We start from the raw sequence: 21,258 nt of genomic DNA, 5'->3' as shown, positions 1-21,258 counted from the left end.
GACTTTGTGTGTTCCATTCTGTGATGGTTGAGCTAAAAAATAAAAGATGGCATCTGAAAGCTGCGTTTTGTGGTCAGTTTGTGTCTATATTGTATATGTAAGAGCATTAATTGTTTGTTATTTCTTATTGGTTATTCACGGTCATGTGGGCACAGTTGATCACTTGCATTTTCTTTATCATTTCCTTTGTCGGATTGTTTGTTAGGTTGGAAGGGGAAGCCAACTTTCTGATGACCATATTGCATAGGTCTGATCATGTTTTATATGCTTTAATAAAATTGAAAGCACGTTAATATCGTCAGTTTTTTCCTTTGATGAGAATGGTCGAGTGTGAATGAGTCACAAGCACTTTTGATGTTAGTTCTAGCCAGAAATCAGTATTATAGTAATTAAATATTTGTTTAGTTATCACAGAAACCTTTTATATTTTGTTGTAGATCATTAAACCATTACTCTGCCTCAAAAGTCTGTCTGAAATCAGTTTCGTGAGGTACCTTCGTGCAAAAACAAGTCAGCTGCCTAAGTTTTCGGATGCAGCCCTCATGTGCGTTTGGTTGTAAAATGCAGTTTACGGACCAGACAGAGATGTCGGCGATTCTTCCTATTGTAAAGTCATGCAGTGTGTGACCTCCAGTTGCTGAATCATGCAGTGTGAACATAGCAGCAACTGAATCCTACCCCAGATAGTCATGCAGTGTGCAGACAACGTTGATCCAACTAATTTTATAATTGTGCAGTGTGAATTCAGCATTAGCCTCTGGTCTGCCTGTGCGCATTCATATGTTTTGGAGGAGGCATGGCTTTGGAAAGTAATTATGCAGTGAGGGTGGGATCTTATGCTTTCAAACAAAGCTAGCTTGCTTTTTGTTAGCTTCTCCGAAATCACTTACCCTACATTTTAATCCTCCTTCCTGTGGCTTCTTGGGAAAGTATTTTGTCCATCCTATGCACACTTCAGAATCTTGGTGGAAGTAGGTCAAAGTGTGTAGTTTTCTAATATTATGAAATTGGACATATTACTTTTTGGTGTGCTGTTTTGCATACTGTATAGTGGGGAAATATTCAATTTCTGATGCAGCCCCACTCAGAATCCCGATAGCACAATCCTGACATCAATGTTAGTCATTTCATCCGGCTTTCATCAACTCAGGTATAGATACAGGATTTGTATACCTCATCCACAAAATAACATAATAACTGCATTTATATTCCCTAAAGCCCCTCACACACACACACACAACTGAATCCAATACCTCCAGGTAAGACATGCTGTTTTCCTTGAGCAACCTTGGTTAAAAAAAGCTCTCATGTATCTTTCATTCAAATCTTTTCTCTATACTGAAGATCACCTTGCCCCAAACAAAGGCTCACTCATTCAGAACCTCAGGGGCAAAAAAAGAAAGCAATGTCTTAAAAATACTTAAAAGACAGGGATATACAATTGGGGATATTTACTTCAATAAAACTATGGTTTGCTTCAAAAATATTAATTTTCAGTATGCATTTTCACCAGGGGAAACTGGGAATAGATTGATGCTGTAAGGCGAGACAGCTTAGAGGAAGATTCATCTAGTTCATCCATGACCTTTGCTGCTGTGTACTCTGATTTGAAGATATATTCAAACTGACATAAAGTTCAGAGTCAACAATGTTGCAGAACAAACTTTTGAAGAAAGAGGCAGGTATAATGATTCTGCACTAAATCACAGTACATTATTCAGACTTTTGAGTTTAAGAAGCACTAACCAAGCAGAATGAAAAGTATAAAGAATTTCTGTGAATGGATTTTCATGATTTATAACATGAGTTATGAAGGAATAGAAAAGTTCTTGGAACTGATGGGTCTGGTTTTTTAGCGCCATCTCTGAGTTCTAGAAGTACCAAGTTTGTGAGCATCAGTGCTTCTCAATCGCGGCCTCATGGGCATTCTTTCACAGAGCAACCCTTAACACACCTTTGTACTCTGAAAATTGAAATCAGTGTTGTACTTCCTGTCAGACATGTTTCATCCTCCATCAACAGATAAGTCTGCACTTAAGCCACATACAAAATAAAGTGCTTTTGTGAAGAGTTTAAACATTCATGATGTTAAGATGGAGGAAGCAAGAGGGGCATTGGCACGTTACAAACAGCCGGCTTTTGCAAAGCAGTCACCATGCTTTATAAGAAGTTTGTGTGCGCATGTGAGGCATTACATTACATGTGACGTCATTACTTGGCGTGGCCGCCATGTTGATGGCCTCCTTTACTGCTTCTCGGACTACTGCGCAGTGTTTAGACGTACTCCCTCTCAGCCGTATGTCTTAATTTGATTAATTAAAAATCTATTTTAACCATGGTAAACCGTTGCTGTATTGTGGGGTGTAATAGCGCAACACATAATCGCCATGGGGAAAAATGAGAATGGATTAACTTTCCACCGCTTTCCTGCTTGGAAGCGCGACCACGGAGACCATAACATCTGAATATTAATTGATATAGCTTAAGTCAACATTGAACATAAGGGAAATTTCCCGGGTTACTCATCCAAAATAGGGGAAATTTCAACATTCATCTTTTTGTTGCTATCCCTCTGCTGACTGCAAAAAGTCGTACTACAAAACTGCTGCATTAACTAACGTTAAGCGATTTGTGAAGCTAGGTCTAACGTGACTTTGCTTACAGATTGGCTTGAAATCGCGCTCTCACAAAAACCACGCTGTTATCTTAAAAAGGCCAACATCACACTAAGGTTGCTTTCAAGTAAGCAAAATGATGCTTTGAAAACATCTGTTTCGCTGGAAGGGCAAGGGGGTGGCAACAGGACAACAGTACAGAGACTGACAGGTCTGATGGAGGGGCTAACGGGATATTTTACAGGAAAATACTAAAACGGGAAGAGAGCAGGAAAAGAGCTCAAATATGTGAGAACCCCGGAGGTTTGACAGGTACCAACTACACTTTTGAAACACATTGTTAAAAGTACAAGTGTGAATGGTTTTTAGCACTTCCGATCACTAAACTAGCAGCTAGGTAGAGCGCAGCTTACCTTTGTCAGAATTACTGTATTCCCACTGTTTGCCGGTTCTATGATTTCCAGCTCCTGAACCCATCCATTTGTGAACTGCACATGAGACTCCAATGACTTGTAGCTTCGGAACTATTATGAAGTGTAGGCGCTCACAAAACAAACAAGGTAGCCGAAGATATCTGTAATTAGGGCTGCACGATTAATCGTTAAAAGATCGCGATCTCGATTCAGACACTGTCTCGATCACATTTTTAAAAGACAACGATTCCCCGAGTCTGTTAAACCTTTGACAGAGTCTTAACGGATCATTCAAATCCGTGCTCGCACTGCCGCTGACACAGAGAGCAGTTAGCATGTTTGGTTAAGAAACATCTTCACAAACTGTCATTTCAACTACACAGTATTATTTCTGTCTTACAGTCATTTATATTATCACAGAAATACTGGGATAAAGTTTATAGTTCACATATAAACATCGATGTCTATATGGCAGCGATCAAAATAGAGCAAATACCCTTTTGAAAGTACTGCGCTTCAAATAACGTCCGTGTCGATTGCATTGTTTCACCACTAGGCGGCGACAAATTACTTAAAAATTTATTTGCCACTGAATGAATTATTCATTCAAGAGAATCGTTCAAAAACACTGATTCATCCAAAACAAAACAGCAACTATGGAGGTCACTTGCAATTTTATGATTCAACCACAGATGGTGATAAAAAGTCTTTCTTTCTTCTGTGAAACATAAAATAGGATATTTTGAGGATATTTTGAAAATATTTTGTCTATAAAAAAGAATTCAGACAAAACATTTAGTCAACAACATTCTTCAAAATATCTTTATTTATGGAAACTTACAAAGTTCCAAAAGTGTTTTTTTTCTTTGCATTTTGGGCTCCTGAAAGAACATTTCAGTGAAAAGTTCTTAAACGATTTAAAAAAACATTTAATAAATAAACAACATTTTTCCACTGTGATGATTTTTTTTTTATTTTAAATTTTTTTGGAATGGAAAGGTTCCTTGGATGCTTCATGGATTCATAAATGCCAATAAAGAAATAAAGAAATTTATTTATAAGAGTGTAGAAGAAAGTTATACAGGTTTGGAAAGACATGAGGGTTGAATGAGCATTTTCGGTTGAATGATACCTTATTTTAATATAAGTGTAGTTATACTTTTAAATCTAAAACAGCTTCGACTCTTCTTCTTTCTGCTATTTTCTTCTGATGTTGAAACATGACTGAACATATTTGCTCCCATTCAGACACAAGGGCATCAGTAAGGACAGGTTCTGACGCTGGGCTGCCATTTGTTAAAATTTTATGTAAGAAGATAGCATAAAGATAGACTTAATTTTATGCATCGGTTAGGAGTGTGTGTAGCATCAAGAAGTTATTTACTATTTTATAATTTTAGCCCCATTGGCTCACCGTACAACCATCTATGAAGACCTTAGAAAGCATGAATTCATTATTGAACAGCAAGTACAGAAAGATCAAAAGAATGTATTAAGGCTTACAAATATCCGTTGATGTCCTATACAGTAGTTCATTATTTCTACTTGTTAGCAATAAATACAAGGTGGACCCAAAACAGAGCCCAGAGGCACTCCAGATTCAGGTAAAATGTGGCTGCATAGCTTATCTTCATATACTCATTACATTTGACAGTCTGTGTACATCATGCTGGATATAAAGGAGAAATAACAAGCATCAAGGGGGCTGACGAGGCACATCCACCCATTTATGGCACTTCAGTTGTGGTTACAGAACCAAACATACAAAGGATTCAATTCAGCGTATGATTATGCTTGTCACTTATTCTGTAGCTTAATGTGGTTTTTAAGTCTCTAATCAGTGTTGTGTGGTTCTATGACATGTAACACAAGGTGTGGCTTTGCTATTTGATCAGATTTATAGCTAAGAAAGCATACATTTCTTATGGTAGTTGTGGATAACTGCAATCTGTGAATTCGTATCCTTCATTTTTCTTGATGCCAAGCAGTGAAGCTTTCTAATCACAGGAGCGTTTGATTTCTTTCCCAGAGGCAGTGAGATTGACTCACTCAGCAGTTTTTATTCAAAATCGTGGTTGGACCTGAAATTTTTTGCTGAGCCTCCTTAGTGGAATACCACAGAAGTACTGGACTATAAAGTTCCACAGTACAAATCAATGTAAAATAAACTGATTGTAAGTCAAACCACATGTTTGTGGTCTGAGAATAATGTGTAATTGTTGTGCTTTTATCTTTTCAATTTGTGCAGTTATCTATGATTTGCAGGCTTGCTTAAAAAATGCAACCCAAATGTTTCCCAGATCTTCACAACATGAACATCGTGGTTTGCCTGACATTGTTAATAACTACAAAAGATCACACATGAGTAGTGTGCATCAGCTGACATTTACTGACCTCCACTTGAACCCTGCGGCAAGACATGAACCATTGCTTCGTAATGATGCTAATAATGTAACATGCATGCATGCACAACTGCACACAATTAAACAGGACTTCAGATGTATAAGGAAAGAGTTCAGAATAATGGAAGGCAAAACCAATAAAATAGATTTAGAATTCTGTCTCCAATCAAATTCCAATAAAAACGTCTACCTCTTTTGGGAACTGAAATGGAAAAATATATATTAAAAAAGAAAATATAACTTCAAAACTTTGCTCATCTCTTGATGGCCCCTTAAAATGCAAATGCATTTCTGCCACATAAGAAAATAATCATGCTTTGGTAAATCGTAATTAGGGTATAAAAGGCAAAATTATGACAACCTGTCATACAGTATTTACGAGATTAATTTCTAAATTAAGAGGGTTATATAAGGGTATACAATACAAGATATAAATATTATATAAGGGTTATAATTATGCAATAAAAAGTCACTTTTGTGATGTAAAATGTCAATCATGATTTAACAAGTCAAGTAATAAAAAGTAATCTATGTCAAAATTGACAAATATCAATTGAGATAAAAGTCATGTTATATAAAAGTGGATGTTTTGTAAACATTTTTGTCATGCTTGATACTTTTTGTCATAACTGACTTTTTATTGAATATTTGAAACTTTTTATGTCCCAATTGCAGCTTAATATAATTGCAAAGTTTTATGTCTTTATATGTACCTTTACAATTGATTGCAAAGAAATAAGGCATAACAAGTCTGTTTTCAGCAGGGGTTAAATTTGGCTGCCTAGCACCTTTGATTTAATAATGGCATTAATAAATAAATAAATAAAACAAAAACTATTTCTTTGCCATCCCTTGGTGAAGGTCATGTCTTGCCAATAGGGCATCAGAGTCACATTCAGATTTAAGAGTTTCCCCTAGTCTGAAATCCCAGTTTAACCCTTGGTTACTAGTCTGTGCTCATACAAAGATACAGTGAACGATATTGGAATGACCGTCAATCGTACACCACCGTTTCACCTTGTCAGTTCCCACAGGAGCAGAGACGGCTTGTTCCATGCCATCCATCACAGGTCACCTAAGAAAGTTGACATTTTTCCACTGGTTTTTCATGGATGTAGGGCAGTGCTGCCATTTCTGTTCTCAATCATAACCAGCGAAAGGAGAAATGTATTGATTTTTTTCTGCGTTTTCACAAATAACACGTTATGGGTTGCTGACTATTGCACATTTCAGCTCCCCGTGCATGTTCATCCATCTTCTCAGCTTAATCCATCAAAAACAAAACTACAGCCACGAATGTAGAACATGTCAGAAACATCTCTGAAATGGATTAAATATGTTGGTTCTTGGTCATATTTCTTGCTTGTAACATTGTAGAGAAGTTCATGGATGGTCACACTTCTGTCATGCAGAGGTAATACTTCCCAGCTTCCAAAGTGTTGGATCATAACAAAAGCCAGTATCGATCAAACACAGACTTTTAAAAAAGCTGTGATGTATCGAGTTCATAAGTTCTTCAACATTAATTCCTTTAGATCAATGGATTCTAAACTGGTTCATAACCCAGTTTTTACTCTGACAATGACCCAACACACTGACAAGTGTTTATAAAATTAAACATCAAAATGTATTCAAATTAACAAATGAATAATCATATAATATTTTAAACAATTAAAATTACCATGAACTGCAATTTGATGAGCTGATTTTGCATTTGAAACTGACCTATTGAACAATGATAAAAATGAATAAAAGTGTTCCTAAAATTAAACATCATCCTCAGTTGAATTAAATTTATATAGTATTTAAATAATTAACATTATTATGAACTGCAATTTGACTGGCAGATTTTACACTGGACTTTGACCCAACACTGTACCAAAACTGACAGCGTTCCTAAAATTATACATCAAAATGCATTAATTTGAATTAATATTATTTTAAACAATTAACATTTTCTTGAACTGCAATTTGATTGGACAAAAAACAAAAACAAAACACAATGATCCATCTTTTGCTAACTTAACTATGCATATATAACAAATTATTTTTGTAATTATTTTTTTACCTGCTGTATATTGCAAAATTAAAATGCAACAAAAACCCAGTAAAAGACAAGTCTACATTATTGACATCCTAAACTTTATTTTACAAAGGTAAGTTTTTCATCCCAACCTCAACGAAACAGATTTACAAAGAAATAAAAACCTCTTTAATAGGCCATAAAAAACACATCCTGTCATCTAGCAGCATCCAAACTTCCCAGAAATAAACCATTTTATATTTACAGTTCCCTCTTAGCCAAGTTACACAGTACTGCTGACATGGTACACGAGTATACAAAGTACTGCCACATGGAGCCATTACTCTTTTTAGTGCAGAAAAGGAAAATACTCTCATTAAAATAACAATCTTAGGTTAAATAAGCTTAAATAAAAGGGGGAAGGTACAAGATATTTTTCTGAGGTACTTCACACCAACAAGCAAATTTGGCTTTTATATTAGGTTTACAGGTGCTACTCCGCATGTACTCACGCAAGTTCAACCATTTAATGTCTGTTGTTTATGTAAAACAAACTCAGTCGGCAGCCTAATGGATAAGAGCAGAGGGCATGGATTTTACAAGTACTTTGACAGTAATATGGATTAACGAAAACAACCGAGGGAGGATATTTTTTTTTACCACCAGTAACGTCAGGCACACAAAATACTTTTTTTTTTTTGCCTTTTTTTTCTACATAAAAGCTTTTGAATACAACCAAACCACACTCAGTGCTAATCTTATTGAACAATTGTGATTACAACATCAGCAAAATTATTGCTACAACATTTCTTTCAATGTGTTACTTACAAAAAAATGCATTTTAAAACGGGTATACAGTACACCTAGTCTTGGGGAGCTTCGGACACTAAGGAACGTTGCATCTGGCTGGTCTACATTTCGACAAATGGTGGGGGTGGACAGCCACAAAGCAAGGACTGAACTTGAGTTACGATGGTTGCTTGAAGATGTTAAGCCTAAAGAACCAAAGAATTTAGAAAAAAACCACGGCTTATCTCATTACATTCTCTTTCACGATCACAACGTGTTCGTACCCTTCGATTGGTCATAAATGGTTTCATTTTTCCCTTCCAGTCCTTATCACATACCTTTTTAATGTCTTACTCTCCCTTTTCTCATTCACATTCTCATGTCCTGCCAACTATGACTTAGTTTTTAGCGTGTTAGCGTATTAGCTCGGCACACGTTCACATTCAAATGCTGAAACATCTTTACAGTACGCTGGACTAGTTATCCTTGGGTTATGTAGTTTGCGAAGCAGAACAACGGGAAGCTATGGCCTACTTCAGCTCAAGGTTTCATGTCCATTGTGTTCAGAAACAATTCAGTAAATCTCCTCAGCTGCGCAGCTGCTGTCTGGCTCTCTTCATGCAGTCGAAGGTTGTCTTGACGAAGGTGTTGAACTTGTTCCTGGAGCATAGCCTTGTCTTCTTGCTCCTTTGGAGGATAATAACAAAGCATGTTACAAATAACTACCTTGAGTTGAATGCTGCTAACTGTGCTTGTTCAGCTATGTTAAGGATTATGTTTGCACATTAAAGGCCTGTTATTATGTCTGAGACTCTCACCTTCCTCAGGTCATACTGCAGCTGTCGAAGAATGAGCTCCAGCTTGTTAACCTTCCCTGTGAGCAGAGTAGGAGAGCCTTCCCTGTTTGGATGACAGACAGACTGAAACAATTAGACACACATACGGACAGACAGATGTGCATACAGACATAGAGAAATACATAGATGGACATACAGATAGAATGATGGATGGATGATATCTACATCAGCACTTACCCTGCTGGAAGGGTTGAGGCATCCACGCATGCCACTCTTCTGTTCAGCTCCTCAGAGAGCTCCAGAACCTGCTTGGTCTGCTCTTCTTCAGTCAGAGAACTCAGAGAGGTCGCAGTCTGATCTAAAAGGGAGCAAAGTCGAAACATACATTACCATATCTATACAAGGCAGTAACAGCCAAAGACTGTGCAAATGTTTATCATTTAATATAAGCCTCTGCAAATTGTAAATCTATAAAAAAAACTCTTTATCACTCAACAGTAATGCACAGAGAAAAAAAACAAGCAGGAAATCCCTTAAGGTGGGAAACATGGTACTTTATACTGCTTCAGTTGAGGTGATACAGGCTGATGTTTCAGGTAGGAGCTCTGAGCAACACCCAGAGAAAGGCTTATTAAATATGATCCTCCTTTTCAGCTCTTTGTGAGGTGTTAGAGCTAACTGTTAACCAGCTTCAGCAGAGCAAGGTGTTAATTAAGTGGGGAACGGAGCTAACGCAGAAGAAGGTTTAATGGCAAGATGGGAGCAGGGTTCACAAAGCTTTCAGGTGAGTTAAGCATTACACTGTCAGTCAGGCATATATATCATTAAGCATTCAAGACCAAGAACAAACTGATATAGTGCCTTTACTTCCACTGAGAGGGCAAAAGGAGGGTGCAACTGTCAAATGTGCTACTTTTTCTGTTAAGCCTAAAACAAAACTTTATAGATCCATTTTTAAATGTCAATGTCTGCTCACTGATAGCAAAAGATGGACCAACTGTTATTTGTTTTTATTGAGTTTAAATTAGAATTTACCACATATCACTGGAATGTAACGGTCCAGATCTGTATTTAAATGGCAATTTCTATTCACTAATGTTCCAAAGATGGACAAAAAGTTAACGTTTTTTTTTATTGTTTTCTGGAGTTGTAATTTGAATTGATTCCATATCATTGACATATTGCGTGTTTTACATGTGGCTAAAACGATCCCAATTTTTAAACCATTTTCTTTTTTCTTTTTAATTTGAATTTACCCCATATTACTGACATAAATGTGTTTTGCACTTAAATAAATAAATAAAAAACAAAATCTAGATTCATTTTTAAATACAAATTTCTACTGACTTTTTATTCGCTTATAGCAAAACATATACCAAAAGTTAATAATTATGTTTTTATAGAGCTTTTATTTGGATTCATGCCACGTCACTGGCATACTGTAAAGGTTGAACGAGTAAAAACATGTAGGTGTGGTCTTGGAAGTGGAGAATTTATTTTGTTATATATATAATATTATATATATATATTATATATATATATATATATATATATATATATATATATATATATATATATTATATATATATGTTATATATACAACATACTGTGAGCAATCTCACACGATGTTGACCTGCCATTGTTTCGTCAAACACCGGGCTAAAAGCGTTTATGAGGTTCCTTTAAGAGCTCTCAGCTCTTCTAACACCTTTCAGCGCTTCCTCCACCCCCCTCTCTCATTTCATTTCATTAACAGGCTCACAGTAAGGGGTGTCATCTGAGCCAGAGTTGAACAGACAGATAATTATTAGCACTCCGGAAAAAAACACGCACAAAGCAGCACATGAAATTCAACGATGTAAGCTCACCTCCTCCCCACCCCCTTCTAGTTAAAACCCAAACCCTGAGGCAAAAGCTAACTTAATCATTTCTCCCAGCATGAAACATTAGTTTCACATTTGTCACTATTTTGGGATCGAGCTGCACACTCATTTCATTTTTCATATCCGTCAGGTCCCAAGAGCGTGGCTCTAAGGAGTTGCGAGAAAAACCAATGCTAGAAGGGGGAGCCCGCACACCGGCTGCCTCGCCGGATGCCCCTCCAGCCAATCAAAGCCATCTACCATGTATTTCCCCGCCCCCCTTTTCCACATGCAGATCAGAAGGAAATTCTCAGTTCAAGAAGAGCTGTGCTGTGCCCTCGCCAACATTTTCTATGGTCTCCACAGCGACCGGTTGAAGGTGAGGGAACAGCTGTAATTGCACACGAGTAAAAGCGTCCAAAACCCAAAATGTGTAATTACAGCGAGCAATGGCTTGAGTCATTTCCCTAAGTGGTGTCTTGCTGGGCTCACATTGCGATAATGGCTTAATTTCTCCATGCTCAAAATACATTCTCCGCTTCTAATTAGCACCTTGCGGAACAATGCACCTTTAGGCAGTCACAGGAAATGAATGGGAGGAAAATAGAGACGTGGTGATTTCGACATGGTCAAGAGCAGTGTTGGCGTTGGGTGCTGTTGTGCATCCTTCAGTTAACTTTGTTAATGGTTTTAAGGTTTTTGTTATTTTCTATACTTCTCTAGCCAATAGTGAATACATTTTAACTCTAAAAATGTAAAGGGATGAATAAAAATGTTTAACTTGCACACGTTGTCTGTATTGCCTTAGTTCCAAATTCACTAAAGGAATTATGCAAATCAGTTAAAGACAAAAACACTACCATTCATAAGTTTGGGGTTAGTAAGATTCATTTTAATTTTTTATTATTAATATTTTATTTAGCAAAGATGCATTAAAAGTGACAGTAAAGACTTTTATAACATTACAATTTCTATTACAAATAAATTGTTTTTACCTTTCTGTTTATCAGCATATTCAAATGATTTCTGACACTGAAGACTGGAGTAATGATGCTGTAAATTCAGCCTTGCTATCACAGAAATAAATTACATTTTAAAATATGTTAAAATGGAAACAGCTATTTCAAATTGTAATATTTCACAATATTATACTGTTTTTACTATACTTTATCAAATAAATGTAGCCTTAGTGAGCATAAGAGACTTCCGTCAATAAATCTTACAGACCCCAACATTTTTTTTATATTATTATTTATACACTGCAACATTAATTGCGCTGAGCTAACAATTCTGACCTTTGTGAATAAGGCAATTTTTATAATGAGCCCCATTTGCATTAAAAAAGGCATGTTTGAGCTCAAACAATTGCCAGTGACTAATGCCTGGTAATACTGAACTAGTTCGTAAGAAAGGTTTTTGTGCTAAAATACTCTGTGCTGTTGAATGAATCTACCCCACAGTCTTTGTCAGACAAGAAAACATTGTACTGCATTTGTCTGGTACAAAAATATCCACAGAGTAAAAGGGTCAGTGCTGTCCCTGTGGAAAAAAAATACCAGTAGTTGTTTATCCAACAACAATAAGCAATGAGTTTATGATCACAAAGCTTGCCAAGCAGATCAAGACCGTACTCAGCTGTGAATATGGTGTTTCTCAATAACAAGTCAGCATATAGTGTATATGACGAAAGCTTGTACCTTCGAAAGCCCGAGCAGCATCCACAAGATGAGACCAGACGAGACCAAAAGAGGGGTCAGGCAGGGGCATCATACCAGTGTCCACCAGCTTGGCCTTGTCGGCCAGTGAGCCGTCAGAGAACCAGAGCTCATCTGCCGAGACAGCACACATAGTTCATTAGAGGACAGTCAGAGTGCATGTTCAGATGGGACCCATCCCCCATTCTCACAGACTAAACGCCATCTCACCAGTTTATAAAGAAACAGACTTTACTGGAGATTTAACCATTTCATCATTCAAGCAACATACTGGGACTTCCATGTTCACTGATTTTGTCTGTTTATTTCTTCATAATTCAGTTATTTTCTCTTGTGAACATTCACCCAGTTGGAAGTCTCATTTCTAACCCATTTCACTTCTACAACATGATGCATCTCAGAGGGATTTTTTTTTTTTTTTTTTAATCACTAAATCACATAAAATTATATCAGAAAGGAGCTAAATTTGCACTCTGGTTTGCTAAAATAATGCAGAGATTTCAGCTTGACAGTAAAGCAGTTGCCACTGCTTAACAGCCAAGGCCCAAAGGGCAGCTTTACCCACAATTCATTGTACTTATGGTGAAAGAATCAAACGCGGCAGGTTACAGAAGCAGAGTAAAATTAGCTCTAGGTGACCAAGAGCACATGTACGCAAATTCACACAAAGTCTGCTCATGCAGGCAGACAGACAGGCCTTGTCTGCGAGCAGAGAGGTGAGATTGATTTGAATAATGAATGAAGGTGGCTGGCTTAGAGTTCTGCTATAATCAGAGAGGAACTGTACTTTTCAGACAGCTGGAGAACAGCTCAAGTGTCTGTATGCCAAGCACACCAGTAGGCATTAGGGTGTTCACAAAGGACGTGTTCTTGTGTTCCATATGTGCCATTTCATTTGTAAGTCTATTTAAACGTGCATTATATGGTCTTGCTCATTTTCAGCATCCTATACCACAAGTACAGTGTTTCTAAAAGTGGTAAAGTTAGAAAATATCTCCACTATTACATCCACTAATATGACATAACAAATTTGGCAAGAAATGTAATTTTAAATATGTTGATTAAAAAAAATGTAAAAATGTATTTCTTGTTTTAAAAATATTTAATTTCCAAAATACCCATTGAAACAAAATTAAATTAAATTAGTCCCCCATTTAAGGAATACTGAATTATTGTATTTTAAGACGTAAAAAAAAAAGTAAAAAAAAAGAGCAACTGTTTCAAGGATTGTCTAAAACATTAATAGGTTACTCCACCCCAAAATGAAAATTTTGACATGAATCAATTACCTCCATATCGTTCCAAACCCGTAAAATCTCAGTTCGTCTTCGGAACGCAATTTAAGATATTTTGGATGAAAGCCTGGAGGCTTGAGACTGTCCCATAGACTGCCAAGTAAATAACAGTGTCAAGGTCAATAAAACGTATGAAAGGTCATCGTCAGAATACTCCATCTGCCATCAGACGTGCAATCTGGTTTATATGAAACGACGGAAACACTTTTTGTAAGTGAAGAATACAAAAATAATGACTTTATTCAATAATTCCTTTGTCAACGATCTCCTCTGTGTCACTCATATCACCGTGCTGTATGTGGTCTTCTGTGTCATCTGCATCACAAGGATGCGCTGTTTCTACGTGTAATAAATAAAACAGCGCAACCTTGTGGCAGATGGAGTATTCTGACGACCACTTTTCATACCTTTTATGGACCTTGACACTGTTATTTACTTGGCAGTCTATGGGACAGTCTCAAGCCTCCAGGTTTTCATCCAAAATATCTTAAATTGTGATTTTAAGTCAAACAGAGCTTTTACGGGTTTGGAACGATTGGGGGTAAGTGATTAATTACAAAATGTTCATTTTAGGGTAGATTATCCCTTTAACGTAATTTCTTTTTTGTCTTGATTGATGTTCATCAATTTTCTCTGAAAATCACGATTTTTCTTAAACATACGAGATAGAAACATTGCTTTATTCACATATATTACATTTTTTCTCTTAGATGGAAACAATTGTGTATATAGAAGTTCCCATGAATGTGACTTCTGTTCAATTGCATCACGCTCCAGATGTTTATCACATGAACATGTCCAGCTTTCAGTGACCAGTCCAGCATACTACAAGACTCATGCTATTAAAATGATTTTCCTATTACAGCACACTCTTCATCCTAGTAGAATATTTCAGTAGACGTATTATAGAATGATTAGAACTAAGTCTCTTGAGCATTAGCAGCAGATTTATAGTATCATTACTTGCTTGTACAACATTAAAGTCTGCAGAGGATAAAATTACAGTAACAGGAAGGAATGTGGTGAGCTTACCAAGGAGATGGAAAAATCTGTTATAAGCCAAAAAAAAGCTCATTTATTCCATAATCATCAACTCTGTCTTAGTGCTGGCAATCCAAGGTGTTTACATTATATGTACAGCTGGTACAGTGATGCATTCTGGGATAAAGTGGACAGAAATTGAGGCCAGACTATATATAAATAAGTAACATGCGATCCTTAAAACTCAGAGATGGGCACTGATATACTCACTTTTGAGCTGACTGGCGGCGTGGTTGAGACCCATGCGAGGCGGTAGGGTGCTGTGGTAGGGCAGGGTGCTACTGAACAGGATGTCGTTGGGCACAGCCTGGTCCAGCATGGAGCTACGAGAGCTAGCTAAGGACAGCGCCCTCCGGTGGCTGCTGCACAAGCTCTCGTCTGAGAGCGTCCGGTACAGGGAGCGGCGTGGAGACTGACCGACAAGTGGTATCTGAAGTAACACAAAAAGCAGAGATAGACGAGAAGGAAAGAGATGGATGGGATAGAAATAGAAGAAGATGGGTAACAGGAAGACAAAGAGAAAGCAGAGAGACCAAGTGGGAGGGGGGGGGAGCAAAAGATATTATTCATCAGAATATGATTATGTGAAAGGCTCTGCAATATTGTTAATAAAACAGCCTTGGCAATAAAGCACATATCCCTTAATTGAATTGTGGGAGAGAGGTGGGGGGTGGAGAGCAGGAGGAGGGTGAGCTAAGGGAACATGAGACTCAGCTGGGGACCAATCAGCAGTCGGAGTGAGTGACTGTGGGTCTGTAAGTCAGACCTATTAGAGTCATGGCGCGCTCATCAATAATGCAGGCACGATGGACGCGGTCCTCACGGGGGGTCTACGGGCGGGGGGAGGGGCTCAAACAGACAATTAGACACATGAACGTGACAGAGGAGCAGAACTCAGAGATGGGCTGCTTATAATAGCCTTCAGGAACTAGAAAAATTAACACTACACTGAAGTATTAATGTTTGTGTGGAAATGAGATCCTATATGAATTCCTATTTTATTAAATGTCATAACAACAGCAACAACGACAACAACTATAATTATAAACAATAATATCACTTATTAAAGTCCAATGTCATTGGAATTTATTATTTCTATTAACAAGGATGACAATGATGATTATGATTATTTTTTATTATTATCATCAACATTATTATTATCATTAGTATTATCATTGATTCTTCTAAGATAACTGGAAAATACATCATCATCATCATCAATAATAATAACAACATTTTTTCAGTTAACTTAAATGACAATAATCATTGTTTTATAGGATAATAATGACAATAAAACATAATAATAAGTACATAAACAACAAGAACAATGTCAATGCAAATAACATTATTATTAACAAAAAAAAAATCCAGTTAACTTAAGAATATTATTTCCAATAGTTAATGTGGTAATACTTATTATTCATAATAATTAATAACAAAATGTATTTTTAATAACAACGCATTAACTAACGTTAAAGAATTACAGTAGTGTGTTGTCTAGGAATTTTCATAATTTGGATTTTGTTTCAAATTAAACACTTTGCCTTTAAAGCTGCTTTGAAACAATATGATTTGGAAAAAAATGTTATGCAAATGAAGCAAATTAAAGCTTATAGTGAGACTAACACACATGGAGAGCGTGTGGGCATATGCAGCTTTATAATCCACACTGCTGTGAGCAGATCAGGTGAGGAAAATGACTGATTGTTGTGACCTCGTTTCCTTTAGACACTTCCATTAGTCAACCAAATGGTTGTTACCCAGACTGCTGACTGGTTGGTTGATTTGCTTGTTATTGTAACATAATTCCTTTGTTTTTCAGTGTTGCTTTAACATGTCCTAACTACAGCAGCACTTGCTCACTGCATTACGCAACCTCCAGGGCTCAGCTCCACACTCACCTTGCCTCGACCTGCCTGCCCCGGGGGACTGTCGGGTAGAAGCATCCTGAGGAAGGCCTCCTTAGAGAGCGTCTGGAGCTTCTCACCAGGACTGGTAACCAGCTGGGATGGGTCTCTCAAATAGAGTCCCCTGAGAGAGAGACAGAGACAAAGGAGGAGAAAAAGCACAAAAGAAAATGAAACAGATTAGACAAAAAATAAAGAAAGGGACACTAGCAGGTTTTGCTGTAGTATCAATCTAAAGTGAACTGTGCCTCCTCTGTAAGTGTTGCTGTAGATTTGGGTTTATCTTTGTAAAGGTGCTACAGACAAAACATTCCAAGGACTACAAGGATGCAGTTACATTAGTGATGAAACAAAGGATTATGGGTCGTTGAGTAAGGAATAGCCTTCACACAGTCATGACAGGGAACAAATCAAAACAGATCATTGACTCGTGTGATCTGAAAGGAATAATTCACCCAAAAATGAAAATTTGTCATAGTTCACTCACACTCCTGTTGTTTCATACCAACATGATTCATTCTTAGTGAATTTTTCAGCCATATCCTGGTCGGCCCCTTTTTAAGGACTAGGACTGTCAAGTTTCAAAATTATGAAAATAAATGATAAAGGTTCACACCATTTCTTGTCTTTTGATGCCATACAAAAGCTTTATGTGAGGAACATACCGAAATCTAATATTTTAATATTTTCCCAGCAGGGTAACAATGTCTGATTCATGAACAATTCTTTCTTTTGAGTCAAATCTTTTTAATGAATAACTTGATGTTGTTCACCAAACAGGTCTGAATTCTGAAGACTTACTGACTGAATAACAAGTTACAGCTCACTTAAGGGGAAGATAATCAGTGAATAATGACTTCAATGGATTGGTCTTCCCATAAAACTATCCCATGACTCAAATAAAAGAGCAAATGTGCCGGTTTTACGATACTTTTATATTGCTTATGCATTATTTGTTTTGAAGCTTGAAAGCTCCAGTCCAATCCAAAAGGAAAACAGCAACTTGTTATTATTTAAAAATCTCCTTTTGTGTTTTACAGAAATAAAAAAGTCATATAGGTTTGGAATGGCGTGAAGGTGTGTAAAAGATAACAGAATGTTTATTTTTGTGTGAACAGTCCCTTTAAGGGTATAGAAAGTGCCATTCTTACTGGACAAGAGGGAAGGAACAACACAGTGAACAATTCAGGGCCAGGTATGATTCAACTACCTTGATTTCCTCAACAGTGTCTTTAGGATTAAAAACAAGAAAGCCTCTGACCGACTGAAGCAGCAACAAAGAGGGGAAAAATTATTACACAGAGCTTTGAATCGATTCAGTGTCCATTTGGTTTTTAAACCTGGCACAAGAGAAATATGAATTTCCATCAAATATTGTTTGCATCAGGAAAACGTCAGCATCCCCTGGTGAGCCTGTCAATCAAATCAAGTCAAGTCTCTGCTTTAATCATCAGAGAAACATTTATCAGGCCTTCAGTCTGATAATGTGAAGTGGCAGGTGTCAAGTAGATTCTGTCTGGATTCTGTTCGATGGAGGTGACATAATATGTCTGTTGACATCGATCATCTCTGAGATGCTGCCAGCAAGAAATGTGTAACTGACCTAAAAGGTTTTCCGAATGTCACTATTATGCAGAGGCACTGATCAATGCATAAACAAAAAGCAACATGATTTAACCTCACTATGAACTCCTGTCTAGCTCCAACGTTAAATAAGATACATAAAATATAAAGTGCTATTACCTGAAGTCTCTAGCTTGCCCTTGCTCCTCCAGTAAGTGGTCATTTTCTCCCTTCTTCCAGCCAGTCAAATACTTCTCGCCATGTGACTGGCAGCTAAGCGAATGCTTTTCCCGCCCTCCAATTGGAGTCGTGTCCGTAGGAGAGATAATGTAGATTTTTGAGGGCTCAGAGGAGTTGGAGTTCTTCGAACCACGTTCAGAGGGGCTTCCAGAATGACGAGAACCACTGGGAGAAAAAAGGGGACCAAAATTAAAACAATAGCACAATAAATAACTAATTTATCAAGTAACAGTGATGACTGCCTTAGTAAGAACCATTCATTATCAGATTTTAAAAGCATTTTTGTCAAGACAAGAACATGGTAAAAAAAAAAAAAAAAAAAAAAAAGTAGGTTTTCTTTTCATATATTCATTTTAAATGTAAATTTTAGTAATTCTGTTGTGTATTTGTACATTTTATTCATTTGTTTAATGTTATTAAATTTGTTATACTTTAACTTTTATTTCAGTTTTAGCTGTAGTAATTTTTTCAACTTATTTCAGTTAGTTGCCAAGGCAACATCTGTTAATTTTAAAAGTTTTTTTAAATCTAATATTTCTATTTCAGCATTTTTTCAGTTGCTGAAAAAAAGAATTATGAATGGTTTTAGTTAATATTAACAACACTGTGCACAAGATACTTGTACTATGTTGTTAAACCAACTCTATAGAACAGGAATTCAACTTAAAAAGGTAAAAAATCTTAGAAGATCTTAAAGATCTTAGCTTTCATTGTTTTTACTTCAGGCAACTATAATACTCATTATATTTGCTGATATTTGTTAAAAGTGTGCAGCTGCAGAAAATGAAAGCAAAATGAAAATGAAAGGACTAGGCAAATGTTGAATGAATAGTCAAGCATTATCCAAACATAAAAAAAAAAATCTATAATAATTTTTCGCTCTCCTTCTCATCTCACCTAGAAAGAGAAGAGATCTCACTCAGATCTCCGGTGCTGCCATCCGTAGTATGACCGGTGGGTGTAACAGGAACATATCCTTGAGACAGGAACATCTTTGCCCTTCCTTCATCTGTCTCGCAATCCTCATGGTATTCCAGAGGCCATGGGAGTCCCGTCTCAACCCTCCCGGACCTCATGACTATCCGAGAGGGTCCCATCCCAGTCAGGGGCAGGGCAGGAGGTGGAGGAGGCATGCAGGGTGCTGTATCAATGCCACTGTCAGTAGATGCCCCCTTTATGTAGATGGGACCCAGGGACTCTGAATCCATCGTGTCTCCAGGATCAAAATGTTTCTCATCGCTGCCGCTAGAAGCATTACTGGAGAGGGTGTTGTTACTGGAGTGACTGGAGCAATGACTGTGGCAGCTCTTCTCACGGGTCTGGAAAATTATGGAAGATGACGGAGTGTTATGGTAGAAAAAAAAAAAATGAAATACACTACACTGAAAAAGTTTGGGGTTGGTAAGATTTAAAATGTGTTTGAAAGAAATCTATGCTCAACTGAGCTGTATTCATTTAATCAAAAATACAGTTTGAAAATGTTTCATGTTTCAAGTCGTAAATAAAACCAAGGTCACTGGAGCAAGTTTTAAAGTTTTATCAGGGCATTGTGAAATATTTATTTAATTCATTGAATTTTCTATTTTTATGACCTGAACTAGGCAAAGAAACTATTTTATCAAATGCAACATATGTTTACTCCTTGGTGAACATATAGCCCAACAAAAATGGATGAAGGAAGACCCCTGGGCGTTTATGTGCATTTAGAAGAGCAATAACAGCAACAGACAGAAGAACCAGCACTGCACCATTACAACCTACTGTAACCAATCTCATGGTAAATGAATAATTTATTATTCTGTTAGATTGCATGGTCTAAATTTTATGCCCTTTCAAATGAATGGAAAGTGGATGATTTTAAAACTTTAATGCATGGTTTGCTTTGGAAGATCTATGGTGCACTATTTCCAAATGTCTCATCTGGCTAAAGGCAATGTGGTCAATACACTACTGCAAAACCACGACAGTTCTGTGAAGGGCTTTGCATAAGTAATATGAGAGAAACATGACCAAAAAATGTACTTATTGGTGTTAGCATTAACATAGGCTGCAAGCAGCAAGGGTAGGGTGACCTTTTCATGCTTGATAAATCAGGTGGATTTGTACTGATGCACAGGCTCCTGATGTTGGATCTCTCTAGCGCATGAAACGAGAGAATATAGTGTCTTGTCCTGTAACTGGCGTCCGGTTTTGTACATTAATTCCCACAGGGATCGAATGACTGGATGTGACACTATGAGCCATCTGCCATAGATTCCAACCTCTCTTTACTCCAAACCAATGACCTCCCCTCTACAACTACCCAACCACATGGAGAAACATGGTGAATTTGCAGCGCTGCCAACTACACGTTCCTGACTAATGAGGTCACTACACCCCTCGGCCACATAGAAACACTTGAACTGACACATGCATTCACTTAGCATATGTTCCTGCCCCTGTACAGTACAAGACATTTACTGTATCTTAAAAAACATTTTCATGCTCCAATAACCAAAAGCTAATATGTAAACTAGGAAACTGAAGTCTGGAATGATGTAAACGTAGACAAGTGGAGTAATACAAGTCCTAGCACTATTAAAAAAAGTATTAGTCA

The 21,258-nt window shown here is 37.1% G+C and overlaps 1 protein-coding gene across 3 annotated transcripts in view; it reads right to left on the bottom strand.

The window, feature by feature from the left end:
- Positions 1-7,555: 7,555 nt before the first annotated feature.
- The window catches only part of LOC132119586 (signal-induced proliferation-associated 1-like protein 2), a 62,645-nt gene continuing 48,942 nt past the window's right edge, over positions 7,556-21,258 (bottom strand). For all 3 annotated transcript variants that reach the window (XM_059529674.1, XM_059529676.1, XM_059529675.1), the window contains 8 exons: positions 19,560-19,981; positions 18,603-18,827; positions 16,854-16,983; positions 15,163-15,382; positions 12,599-12,730; positions 9,277-9,397; positions 9,061-9,142; positions 7,556-8,929 (listed from right to left, as the gene is read on the bottom strand). In XM_059529674.1, the coding sequence (XP_059385657.1) occupies positions 8,783-8,929; positions 9,061-9,142; positions 9,277-9,397; positions 12,599-12,730; positions 15,163-15,382; positions 16,854-16,983; positions 18,603-18,827; positions 19,560-19,981 (1,479 nt within the window). In that variant the 3' untranslated portion in view covers positions 7,556-8,782. The remainder of the gene's footprint in view (positions 8,930-9,060; positions 9,143-9,276; positions 9,398-12,598; positions 12,731-15,162; positions 15,383-16,853; positions 16,984-18,602; positions 18,828-19,559; positions 19,982-21,258) is intronic.

This window comes from Carassius carassius, chromosome 38 (genome assembly GCF_963082965.1).
Source record: "Carassius carassius chromosome 38, fCarCar2.1, whole genome shotgun sequence".
In the NCBI taxonomy this organism is placed as follows: domain Eukaryota; kingdom Metazoa; phylum Chordata; class Actinopteri; order Cypriniformes; family Cyprinidae; genus Carassius; species Carassius carassius.
This window is presented reverse-complemented; position numbering and strand designations above follow the sequence as displayed.